This window comes from Schistocerca nitens, chromosome 1 (genome assembly GCF_023898315.1).
Source record: "Schistocerca nitens isolate TAMUIC-IGC-003100 chromosome 1, iqSchNite1.1, whole genome shotgun sequence".
NCBI lineage: Eukaryota > Metazoa > Arthropoda > Insecta > Orthoptera > Acrididae > Schistocerca > Schistocerca nitens.
In genome coordinates this window covers 482,543,433-482,556,932 of record NC_064614.1, presented here as the reverse complement: position 1 = coordinate 482,556,932, position 13,500 = coordinate 482,543,433, and the positions used below count along the sequence as shown (strand labels likewise).

The 13,500-nt window shown below is 40.8% G+C and overlaps 1 protein-coding gene across 1 annotated transcript in view; it reads left to right on the top strand.

The window, feature by feature from the left end:
• LOC126255659 (serine protease snake-like) overlaps window positions 1-13,500 on the top strand; it is a 234,674-nt gene that overhangs the window by 109,902 nt on the left and 111,272 nt on the right. Inside the window, exon 3 of the mRNA XM_049955419.1 lies at window positions 7,642-7,751. Within this exon, the coding sequence (XP_049811376.1) occupies window positions 7,642-7,751 (110 nt within the window). The remainder of the gene's footprint in view (window positions 1-7,641; window positions 7,752-13,500) is intronic.

Here is a 13,500-nt window from a genome sequence, read left to right as displayed (position 1 = left end):
TGGACATTAAGAAAAGCAAAACAAGGATAATGGAATGTAGTCGAATTATGTTGGGAGATGCTGAGGGAATTAGATTAGGAAATGAGACACTTAAAGTAGTAAAGGAGTTTTGCTATTTGGGGAGCAAAATAACTGATGATGGTCGAAGTAGAGAAGATATAAAATGTAGATTGGCAATGGCAAGGAAAGCGTTTCTGAAGATGAGAAATTTGTTAACATCGAGTATAGATTTAAGTGTCAGGAAGTCGTTTCTGAAAGTATTTGTATGGAGTTTAGCCTTGTATGGAAGTGAAACATGGACGATAAATAGCTTGGACAAGAAGAGAATACAAGCTTTCGAAATGTGGTGCTACAGAAGAATGCTGAAGATTAAATGGGTAGATCACATAACTAATGAGTAGGTATTTAATATAATTGGGGAGAAGAGGATTTTGTGACAGAACTTGCCAAGAAGAAGGGACTGGTTGGTAGGACATGTTCTGAGGCATCAAGGGATCACAAATTTAGCATTTGAGGGCAGCGTAGAGGGTAAAAATCGTCGAGGGAGACCAAGAGATGAATACAGTAAGCAGATGCAGAAGGATGTAGGTTGCAGTAAGTACTGGGAGGCGAAGAAGCTTGCACAGGATAGGGTAGCGTGGATAGCTGCATGAAACCAGTCTCAGGACTGAAGATCACAACAACAACAATGTTGTAGGAAGTCCCCGAGGGAATAGTATCTCCAAAACGGCCGGGAAAAGAACGTGCGACCCCAGAATCCGGAAGCAGCAACACTAACCACTAGACTACGAACTGTGGACAATATTTTGTCAACCTTCATACACAAAATTGAAGTACAAAAATACGAGGGGCGTTCTGTAAGTAATGCAACACTTTTTTCTGAAAACAATACGCCACGTTATTGACCAATGTTTTGGCTACAAAACCCTATTTTTCAAGATAATCTCCGTTCAGTGGGACGGCCTTACACCGCCTTTTTGGGAGGCCCTGTATGCCGGCATGGTACCCCTCTACTGATCGACATCAGAAGCAATGTCTGGCTGCATCAGTAACACCATCAGTCACGCACTGCTTTCCGCGGAGTGCATCCTTCATTGGCCCAAGGAGATAGAAGTCGGAAGGTGCGACATCTGGGCTGTAGGTTGGACGAGGAAGACCAGTTCAATGAAGTTTTGTGCGCCCCTCTTGGGTGCGCAGACTTGTGTGAGGCCTTGCGTTGTCATGGAAAAGGAGAAGATCGTTTGCATTTTTGTGTGGACGAATACGCTGAACGAGATTTTGCACAATGAGGGAGGACATCAAACACAATAACCCCTCCAGAACCTTATAAGCGGGATACTAGCAGTAAAAGGTAGTCTGGGTGGATGACTAGTTGGATATGGATATCATGTAGAACAAACTGGGAATCATGGGAGTCTTTCAAAATGTTGGAAGTAGTCACAATCGAGCTAGAGTAGCCCATTATAAACAGTATCGTAAGTTATTTAAAAATTTTATTAGGGAGGCAAAGAGTGTTTTGTACGCAAATAGAACGGGTAATTCACAAGATGAAATTAAAACCATGTGGTCAGTCGTGAAGGAAGTGTTTGGTCAGCAGCACAAGGTCGACGATATAAAGTCAGTTCGCACTAAAAATATATCTGTTACAGGTAAGTCAGATAAATGTACAGTACATAAGTCACTTTCTGTGAACTCCTGGTGAATTAAGTAAAAATCTAGTTTCTGCAGGGAATCATATATCTCTCTTGGAGAATACCTTTCCGAGACAGATGTCTGAAATACTCCTCTGTTATACTGCCAAGGGGGAGATTGAGTAAATAATTAAATCACTGAAGACTAAGGACTCTCATGGATGTGATGGAGTAACTAGCAGAATATTAAAGTATTGTGCTGCACGTTTTAGCTCTGTACTTAGCCATATTTGTAATTGTTCCTTGAATAATGGTCAGATTCCTGAACAGTTAACGTACTCAGTAGTAAAACCGCTTTATAAAATGGGAGAAAGGGATAATGTAGACAATTTTTAAACCTATTTCTATGCCACCAGTGTTTGCTAACGTTATTGAAAAGGCTGTGTATGTAAGGATAATTGATCATATTACTTCACATTATTTTTCTGTCAAATGTAAAGATCGACTTTAGAAGTCTTTTAACAACTGAAAAGGCTATATTCTCTTTTCTCTGTAAGGTACTGGATGGTTAAACAGAAGGTCTCCAACGCCAGACATCTTTTTTGATTTAACTTAGGCGCTTGATTGTGTCGATCACAAAATATTGCTCCAGAAGTTGTATCATTATGGAATACGGGGAGTAGGTCACAATTGGTTCACCTCTTACTTTAACAACAGACAGCAAAAGATTATTATCCACAGTGCTGAGAATGGCTGTGATGTGTGGTCTGAGTGGGGCTCAATCTAATGGAGGGTGCTCCTGGGATCAGTGCTTGGGCCAGTCCTGTTCCTTATTTATATAAATGATATGCCCTTTAGTATGACGGGTAACTCTAAAATATTTCTGTTTGCTAATTACGTTAGCTTGGCAGTAAAGGATGGTGGGTGCAACATTGGCTCGGTTTCAAATAGTGCAGTTCATGACGTAAGTTCATGGCTTGTAGAGAATAAACTAACGCTAAATCACAGTAAGACCCAGTTTTTACAGTTTCTAACACACGATTCAAGAAAACCCTACATTTTAATTTCACAGAGTGGGTATATGATTAGTGATACCTAACAGATCAAATTTCTAGGTGTTCAGATAGAAAACTGTCGTGGATACCCCACGTTCATCATCTTGTTCAAAGACTTAATGCTGCCATTTTTACCATTCGAACGGTATCTGAAGTAAGTGATAGTTCGATACGAAAAGTTGTCTACTTTGCTTATTTTCATTCGCTTATGTCGTATGGTATTACGTTTTGGTGTAACTCTCCACATTCTCAAATGATATTTTTGGCTCAGAAACTGGCTGTTCGGGCAATAAGTGGTGTAAGTTTGCAAACATCTTTTTCATTTACGTGGATATTCTGACATTGGCCTCTCTCTCTCTCATATATATATATATATATATATATATATATATATATATATATATATATATATATATATATATATTCCTGGAAATGGAAAAAAGAACACATTGACACCGGTGTGTCAGACCCACCATACTTGCTCCGGACACTGCGAGAGGGCTGTACAAGCAGTGATCACACGCACGGCACAGCGGACACACCAGGAACCGCGGTGTTGGCCGTCGAATGGCGCTAGCTGCGCAGCATTTGTGCACCGCCGCCGTCAGTGTCAGCCAGTTTGCCGTGGCATACGGAGCTCCATCGCAGTCTTTAACACTGGTTGCATGCCGCGACAACGTGGACGTGAACCGTACGTGCAGTTGACGGACTTTGAGCGAGGGCGTATAGTGGGCATGCGGGAGGCCGGGTGGACGTACCGCCGAATTGCTCAACACGTGGGGCGTGAGGTCTCCACAGTACATCGATGTTGTCGCCAGTGGTCGGCGGAAGGTGCACGTGCCCGTCGACCTGGGACCGCTGAGAGTCGCTTCTGCCTTGGTGCCAATGATGGTCGTATGCGTGTTTGGCGCCGTGCAGGTGAGCGCCACAATCAGGACTGCATACGACCGAGGCACACAGGGCCAACACCCGGCATCATGGTGTGGGGAGCGATCTCCTACACTGGCCGTACACCACTGGTGATCGTCGAGGGGACACTGAATAGTGCACGGTACATCCAAACCGTCATCGAACCCATCGTTCTACCATTCCTAGACCGGCAAGGGAACTTGCTGTTCCAACAGGACAATGCACGTCCGCATGTATCCCGTGCCACCCAACGTGCTCTAGAAGGTGTAAGTCAACTACCCTGGCCAGCAAGATCTCCGGATCTGTCCCCCATTGAGCATGTTTGGGACTGGATGAAGCGTCGTCTCACGCGGTCTGCACGTCTAGCACGAACGCTGGTCCAGCTGAGGCGCCAGGTGGAAATGGCATGGCAAGCCGTTCCACAGGACTACATCCAGCATCTCTACGATCGTCTCCATGGGAGAATAGCAGCCTGCATTGCTGCGAAAGGTGGATATACACTGTACTAGTGCCGACATTGTGCATGCTCTGTTGCCTGTGTCTATGTGCCTGTGGTACTGTCAGTGTGATCATGTGATGTATCTGACCCCATGAATGTGTCAATAAAGTTTCCCCTTCCTGGGACAATGAATTCACGGTGTTCTTATTTCAATTTCCAGGAGTATATATATATATATATATATATATATATATATATATATATATATATATATATTGTTTACTATCGTTTCTTGTTAACAATATTAGCTTATTCCCAAGAATTAGCAGCTTTTACTCAGTAATACTAGACAGAAAGCCAATCTCCATTTGGATCGACTTCCTGGACTCTTGTGCAGAAAGGTGTACAGTATACTGCTGCTGCCATTTCAGATAAGCTACCACAACAATTCAAAAATCTTAGCAGTAGTCCACGCGCTTCCAAACCGAAACTGAAGAGTTTCCTCATGGGTCACTCCCTGTATTCCGTGGAGGAGTTCCTTGAAAAATCAGGATGACCCCTGTGTTATATTGCTGATTGCGTTTACATAAACTTATGGCTTGCCTTTTTTTGGGTTCATAAACATTGTATCTTATCTGTTACTGCTGAGCCGGCCGAAGTGGCCGTGCGGTTAAAGGCGCTGCAGTCTGGAACCGCAAGACCGCTACGGTCGCAGGTTCGAATCCTGCCTCGGGCATGGATGTTTGTGATGTCCTTAGGTTAGTTAGGTTTAACTAGTTCTAAGTTCTAGGGGACTAATGACCTTAGCAGTTGAGTCCCATAGTGCTCAGAGCCATTTTTTGTTTTTTTTTTTTGTTATTGCTGATACGGTCTATGACCTTGGAGTTTGCTCCTCAATTTGTTCCTACGAAACTATAGCTGTAAATTAAAAAAATAAAATAGAAAACCTGCCATTATACGATTTCAACAGGGTCTGTCGTCCTCAGTCAGATAAAAATACACATATAATGTGCTTAGCGTTCGTCGGAAATAGGATGCATTTAAGTTAAATATTTGCCACTGGAATCCCACCATATTATGACGCCAAGCCGAGAGTAGATTACCCAGTAGTCACATCGTGGACACTACATTCTATGTGCTTTCGACTGTCTATCATCCTTGAGTAATTGCTCTCTGCCCTAGTTGACGCCTTCTTTACTCGTCTACTGTTTCTCTCTTATTTCTTCGGTTTGTTCTTTATGTGTCCACATTAGCTTTACATTCCTTTGTAGTATTTTAAATCAAAAGATTTCAGTCCATGGTTTTTATATTGATTCCCTTTCCCATGTCCATAGAATACCTTATTCGCGAAATTAACCATCATTTTCCATGCCACTTCAACAAGCAGGTTAAAGAGCTCACTCCCAGTCTAAATCGTTGAGGCTTTAGTGACCACTTATCGACGTATTCACTACTGCCTCTCTTCTCTGGATTTTCTGCCGACGTTGGTTCAATGATTTTTGTGACGTTTCGCCAGCACGAGTGGCAGACATTGGTGTTAAAAATTGCTCTTCCATTACCACCCATAACGAGCAGTAGAGGGTAAATTTTTCACACTTTGAGCCACTCCCGCTACCGAAACTTCTGAAAAATCACTAAACAAACGTAGGCAGAAGATCCCGATGTGAAAGACAAAAGTCAATGCCGCACCCCCAGTGCTACACCTGACGGGACTTCCGATTCTGTTTAACAGTCGCCATCCAAAATATAGTACCAGACTCTTTTAGTAAAATTTTCTTTGAGCTATTCTCAGGCGTGATCAAATTCTCTTTGTAACTGCAAATTTTTACCAGCCTTACATGAGAGGACACTAGGTGAAAAATCATTTAGCAAACACAAACAAAAATTGTGTTGATTTTTGGTGAATTTCGTTCTTGATCATTGTTTAACTGAGTCATCTCTTTATGTTATTAGGTAAGCCACTTATACTTGATTTCTCTCGATGAAAGAAAATTTCAAACTTTTTAATAAAATTTACTCACAACAGAGAATTTGAAATGCAGTTTCAATTTTCCAGAATGAGATTTTCACTCTGCAGCGGAGTGTGCGCTGATATGAAACTTCCTGGTAGATTAAAACTGTGTGCCGGACCGAGACTCGAACTCGGGACCTTTGCCTTTCGCGGGCAAGTGCTCTACCGTCTGAGCACACAGTTTTAATCTGCCAGGAAGTTTCATATCAGCGCACACTCCGCTGCAGAGTGAAAATCTCATTCTGGAAACATCCCCCAAGGCTGTGGCTAAGCCATGTCTCCGCATTATCCTTTCTTCCAGGGGTGCTAGTTCTGCAAGGTTCGCAGAAGAGCTTCTGTGAAGTTTGGAAGGTAGGAGACGAGATACTGGAAGAAGTAAAGCTGTGAGGACGGGGCGTGAGTCGTACTTGGGTAGTTCAGACGGTAGAGCACTTGCCCGTGAAAGGCAAAGGTCGTGAGTTCGAGTCTCGGTCCGGCACACAGTTTTAATTTGCCAGGAAGTTTCAGTTTCAATTTTGCTTGTTGGTTTAGTAATGCAGAATGTAATTATATGAACATTTATTGAAAAAATTATAGATTACCAAAAAAGTAAAATTGATAGAATTTAGTGAGTTTCGGTATTTTAGGTACATAAATCTTCCACGGTTCATTTTTTAGGTGTATCACTATGATTTAAAAAATGGTTTTTGCAAATATTGTAGTTTTATCATTGAAAATTTAGGAACTTATGCACCATTGAAATGATTTTCTGCGTTCAGACTTAGTACCAGAAAGCCAAAGACCCAGAAATTATCCATTCTAAAATTTGTATATGGCTAAGGAGATGCATTCACTGACAGTGATGTCAATTAGCTTTCATCTTTAATTTTCTAGAGTGGTTATCAAATAATTTTGAAGCTACATACTTTGCATCATTCTGTGCTAGAGTAAGGTTAAACTGTGAATACTGGATGGTAATTTTGTTTATAGTGTGACGTTTCTAAACGGTATTATTATTTTCAAACTAGACACCTAATAAAGGTAATTAATTGTCAGGCTGTTTCTGGTGAGTCTATTTTTGTACCTGCGATTCGAATACGGTTGTTACATTTAGAACAAGTTTCTGTACAAGTATGTTATTCATTACTCACTGTGACATTAACAAAAGGAAGCATGCAAATTAAGTTAACTTTCTGAAATTTTCATCATGAAAATCAACCATCGCAGAACGAAAAAAATGTTTCTGAATTTAAGAAGTTAGAAAGATGTATAATATATGATTTTCCATAAATTCAAGTTCTTATCAACTTTCACACACAGGAATTTGAAACAATCAGTTTTATTTATCTCCTTTTCACCAAACTCTATTGCTATTGGTGACAGTACGGTACAGCCTGCATCATGCACAATTTAATGGGAAGTTGCTTTCTTTTAAGTAATATCGCATCATTTACTTATATCAAGAAAAGGAGTGGACTAAGTACCAAAAATGGTGGAACACTATTAGCATGTCATATAATTCGAAAGAGGGCTGATAAATGTCAGTTCATCAGTAATAAACAACCCGCAACAGTAATGCACAACGTAGTGTACAGTTTGTGATGTTTCCTGTTGTAGGCGGTGATAGGCTACGGAGATGAGGAGGATATCGACTGGATGTGCGGCGGCTCCCTAATCAGCGACACGTATATCTTGACTGCTGCTCACTGCCTCAACAGCCATGAGAAGTGAGTACCTTGCTGTTCTCGACAAAAACTCAGTGGAGGGGTGGTTGTCCAATGACGTCTCACTTCCTATCAACGAATTTTCCAAGTTGTGCATGTTTCATGTCGATTACTGTGATGGGTATCTTAGCAATGTACGTCCACCAATATACTAAGCTGTATCTGGGAAGGAACCAAATGGATCGTGTCAGCAGAACAGACAAAAATGAAGCACGTTTCAGGTCCCACGCTCCAAATCACTATCATCTAAGGACAAAATTTTTTGTAAAGAAGAAATATACTCTTGGCAAACTCCCAAAATATTCCATTGCTCTCCCAGTAATGTATGCCATATGATGGTGCATTAGTGATGTATACGTTTTGTTACGAATCAGTATCATATGAAGGAAAGGGAATGACGGAAATCTAATGGCAGCCTTCCATATCTTTGTGTAAACAATAAGTGTCTACGAATATCGACTTGATGTCAGATCTTTTGAAAAAAGAGATGTGGAATATAATAAGGAAGAAAATCAGTTTAAGCTTAACCTGCACTGCTGTAACAAAGGCCAAACGTTGTAAATACCTAAGAAATATTTCAGATAATACTTGTTAGAAGAAAATACAAATACACTGACGGAAAAAAATCGCAACACAAAGAAAGAGTTGTGTAACATAAACGGAAGCTGGTGGCGTGTTTCTACATCTGGAAAATAATTTCTATTCAGATTTCGCTCTAGTCCCATAAGAATGACGCTACTAGTGCCACTATGAGGATACACTCTGTAACGGTCGTGAGCGTTAGTTATCTTTAAGACTGGACGTGGTGAGTTGATGTTAGTAAAGAATCCCTTTAAGGTGACAAAGACGGCATTCTCAGCACCTCACTGAGTTTGTATGAGGCCGTCTAATAGGGCTACGAGAAGCTCGATGTTCCTTCTGCGATACTGCGTATCCACTGTACACGAACTGCTGGCAGCAGTGGTCACGTGAATGTACGATCGCAAGAAGACCGGCCTCCAGACGGTTACGAGGCATTGCCAAGGGGGAATACTACTGCATCTGTAGCAGCAATCTGAGCGGCTGTTGGCACCACAGTGACACAAAGAACTGTTGCAAATCGGTTGTTTCAAGGACAGCTCCGAGCCAGACGTCCTGTAGCGTACATTCCACCGATCCCAAACCACCGCCATTAGCAACTTCGTTGCTGTCAAGCGAGAACCCATTGGAGATCAGAGTAGAGGTTTGTTGTGTTTTCCGATGAAAGCTGGTTCTGCCTCGGTGCCAATGATAGCCGTGTGTTGGTCGGAAGAAGGCCAGTGGAGGGCCTGCAGTCAACCTGTCTGCGGCCTAGACATATTGGAACTACATCTGAAGCTATGGTCTGGGGTGCTATTTCGTATGACAGCAGGAGCACTCTCGTGGTTATCCCAAGCATCCTGACTGCAGATTTGTTCGACAGTCTGGTGACTGGACCTGTTGTGCTGCCATTCGTGAACAGCATACCAGGGAATGTTTTCCAACAGGATAACGCTCGGCCACATACCGCTGTTATAGCCCAACACGCTCTACATAGTTCGACATGCTGCCACGGCCTGCTAGATCACCAGTCGAGCACGTATAGGACATCATCGGACGACAACCCCAGCGCCATCTACAAACAGCACTAACCGTCCCTATATTAACCAACCAAGTGGAACAGCCATGGAGCTCCAACCCCAGACTGACATCCGGCTCCTGTACTACACAACGCATGCAAGCTTTCATGCTTGCATTCAACATTATGGCTGTTACACCTGTTATTAATGTACCATCATTTCACATTCGCAATGGTTTATCTCGCGCTGACATTAACCTTTGATCTTGCAATGTTTATCAGTTAAATATGTTGCCTAGAAAAATGTATTCCCGTAGTTTCATTACTCTAAATTAATGATTTTTTGGTTTTATGATTTATTTTCCGTCAGTATAATTAGAGTATGAAACATGTTAGAGGGAGGTATGTACAGGTGCAAAACAAGAAATTCTCCTGAAAGAAATCGTCCCTACAAACAGCGAGTTTCAATGTAGAAGGTCAAGGTGGAAAGTTCTGGGCGCGGCAGTGAAATACTGTGATTTTGTAACCATAACACGATTTTCTTTGAAAATGTAATCCACTTGCTGACCAACGTGTACAGTACGCGTGTGACATCTTTGGACCTCTAGTATCGATCATATCTGCTCTGTGTTTGTCTCTGTCGCGTTGCTGGGACTTCAGAGGATGCCTGGCCGTCAAAGGAGATGCAGGTATAGGGTCGCGCTTGACTATCTTGGCTATCTGTGGGTAAGTTACATGCTGGCAGCAATGGGCAGGTGAAGGTCCACATTTACCGAGGACGCGTGAGCCGAACATACCTGAAAGGTAGCGTATAACACTGCCGTCTGTTACTGCTATATCATAACCTTAAAGTAGGAGGCAGATCGTGAAATAAAACTATGTAGTTAAAACAATTCTGGTATAAAGCACCAGACCAGTGTTACCCTCTGAGAGGAATTTTGTTGTGTTTACAGAGTTGTACCTAATGGGGGTGGCTTATCGGAAATGAAAGTCAGAATTACGTAAATATTTGAACAGTAATAAACAAAAGTTTTGCCTATCTGCACTGTTTAACGGATAAAGAAAACGGTCGCCAGCCTAATTAGGCAAAAGAATGATTAACATTCTTGTTCAAGAAAATAGTTATTAGTAACTTTAACGGATAAACAGAACCTATACTTTGTCACACGCGAGTGCAGTGAACTCTGACATATACGTATATTTACTGTAAGATTGAAACTAACAGCTAGAGCAGAACAAACTACTGGCAAAAATATAACAGATACCGAAACACACTATTACTTTCAGGGCTTGTTCAAACTGAATGGTCTTTATAACATTACTATTAACATTCACTGCAGGATCATAAACTGGACACAGGTTAAGCCTCTTTCAGTTAAATACTTCACTATTTAAAATGAGAGTTAATTGGAATCCACTAACACGTTGCTTCTCACTATCTTTTGAATAAAGAAATTATGGTTTTCATAAATAGTGGTCTTCCCGTTACTTGTTACCTAGCATTTGCACAACAGACAAACTGTGGATCCTGTTATACTATTAATATGCACTTCCAATACACAAGAGAGACAAACACTTAGCAATCATGAACATATAATTTTCCACTATTGCAGTTTTCCACTTTTACTACAGTGAAACACAATGTTGACAAATTTGCAAGAAACTGACTCACATTTTAAAATTTATTACAGGTAGCACTATGATCATTAACTAAGCAAAACTTTATTAGCCTCAGTTTTATGAATTTTAATTTTTTATAAAAGAAACAGCAAATTTTCTTTATTACCACAGTCTTCTACTTTGAAGTAAATGATTAAATAGGTGACTTTGAAATTCCACAAAACTTTAAATTGGACTGGGAGGCTTTCACAAAACTATATTTACTACCTCCCACAATTTCACTAAATCCACAGTAAATCTGAATACTCTCTTCTTACCAAAGATCAAACAACATTATTTAATGTTTTGAGGCTTTCATTTTTTCCAAAAACTAGGACACTCGGTAATCATAGTTCAAATGGAGAGGAACCTGAGAGGTGTTGTAATAGGGAAAAGATCAAGGTAAGTACATGAATTCAGTTATAAGTTACCTTATATTTGTGCACACTAAAACATCCAATAAGCTGATCCTTCACTGTACATTATTATAGTATTCCGTTACAGTGATTGCACAATGTGGTGGCAACTGCATGTTGGTAGGTGGATTTGCAGGCAGATTTGCTGGACTCTGTCCCTTCTTGGTGGCGATGATGGATACCAATTCCAGAATCGTTCCAGCTATTTATCCATCCATCCGAGGCATTGGAAAGTGGCAGAAAAAGCCTCTCTCGGAACCAGCGCAATGTACAACTTTTACATGGCAGTGCACAGTTTGGTAGCTCGTCTCCGACTGACTCTTCTTCCACCTTTTCTACCTATGCCAACCACAATTTGCGCGCGCTAGACAGTTCCGTTCCCGAGGGGAACCACTACACCTTTTACATACAAACTAACTAAGAACCCTAAGTGAGGATCAGAAATATACATAACAGCAACCAAATACATTAAATAAAACAGAACATTTGCACATATTGACATTTCTATAAAAAATTATTCACACAGAAATTACAATTATATATATTTTGTTCCCTCCAAATGGTACAAAGAATTTAAGTGACAGATATACTACATTGCATAGAATCAAACCACGACATCAAAGTTTTAACAAAGAAAGGAGTATACAATTCAGTGTTATCGATTCAGTCAAACATAATTACAGAAGCTCGACGATGTAACATTAAATAAAACAAAAGCAAAATAAATCAGAAGAGCATTAGAGTTATGGTGTTACAAGCGGCCTCTGTTGTGGAGTATTACTGGCGCCATCAGGCCGGCTGGAGCCTAACTGTCAGCTACTGGACTGCTAAGACAAGTGAGCCTGCTCATGGAATTGTTGCGTTCCCATATTGTGGATTATATGCTGAGGCGTTTTTGTAACAGGCAGTAATTTTATTCTGATCCTATATGTGAAGCGCTGCATCCTGGTTACTTTCAGGCCTGTTTGATCGTTGTGTCGTTCCTCCCATCAGCTGCTGTGAGCCAGAGGTGTTTGGCTTGCGTTTTGATACTTGTCTGTGTCTGGTCGTTTTCCTGGACATGGGTTAACGATTTGTGTCGAACGTGTCTCGCTGCGTTTCTGAGGAGCTTGTCTGGCTTTTGTGCACAAGATGCATTCTGTAGGTTACCTGCCCACATTTGTTTTATGTCATGCAGTCTAACATACTTTAATGTGTTTTTCTTGTCATTAAGGTAGTGTCCTAGTACTTAGTTAAAGTTACCTGTAAGCTACCTGCCTGACATATTACCTCGTGCCCTGTATTTTTATGAATATAGTACTTATTCCACGCTCATCTACCTTTAATTGAGTGATGGTTTTGACATTTCATTAGAAAAGTGCTTATCGCTCAGTGACTGCCCAATTGGCTTAATTCATTAGATTCCTGTATTTCATTAGAATACTGTTTAACGATTTCAATGTTTTTCAAACTTATTTTATGCATTGGTTTTACATTTAAAGAGAATAGTGTTTAATCCTACCTGTATGTGTGTGTTACAGAACAGATTAGCCATTGTTGAATGCTTTATTTATCAAGGACTTCATTGTATGCTTTGGTCGATATAGTGACATACACGAAACGAATTTGCGAAACAAGTATCTATTTGGTAAGACAGCTGGCCAGCTGATTACATCAGATTTGTATTACATGTCAGTTGCTATTCTGCGACCTAGCCGCCTGTATGATAATTACGTTGCCATTTGTTTATTTACGGTTGTCGCTCAACAGGCTTAGTTGATTTCCATCTTCCGCGCATCTGGTCAGCTGTTGCCGCTGTTCATTTTCCTGTAACGTTTGAAATAAAGCGTTTGGCTTGCATCTGTGTTTCATATCTCGATTTTAGATGATTTACTGCAACTGATTTCTTCTAAATTCCGCTGCAGTAAATCTAAGCGACACCATCAAGAGATAGTCTTTAGTATAAGTTCAACCTGGTGTTTTTCTCTGCCATTGCTCTGTAAAGCTTTAAGATCCTCCAAAATAGTTACCGATTTATGTATATTCTGAAGCACCTTCAATAATTGCAAACTTGTTACATGACTGCCGACTGTTACTTCTGTTACTATGTATTTGTCGTAGA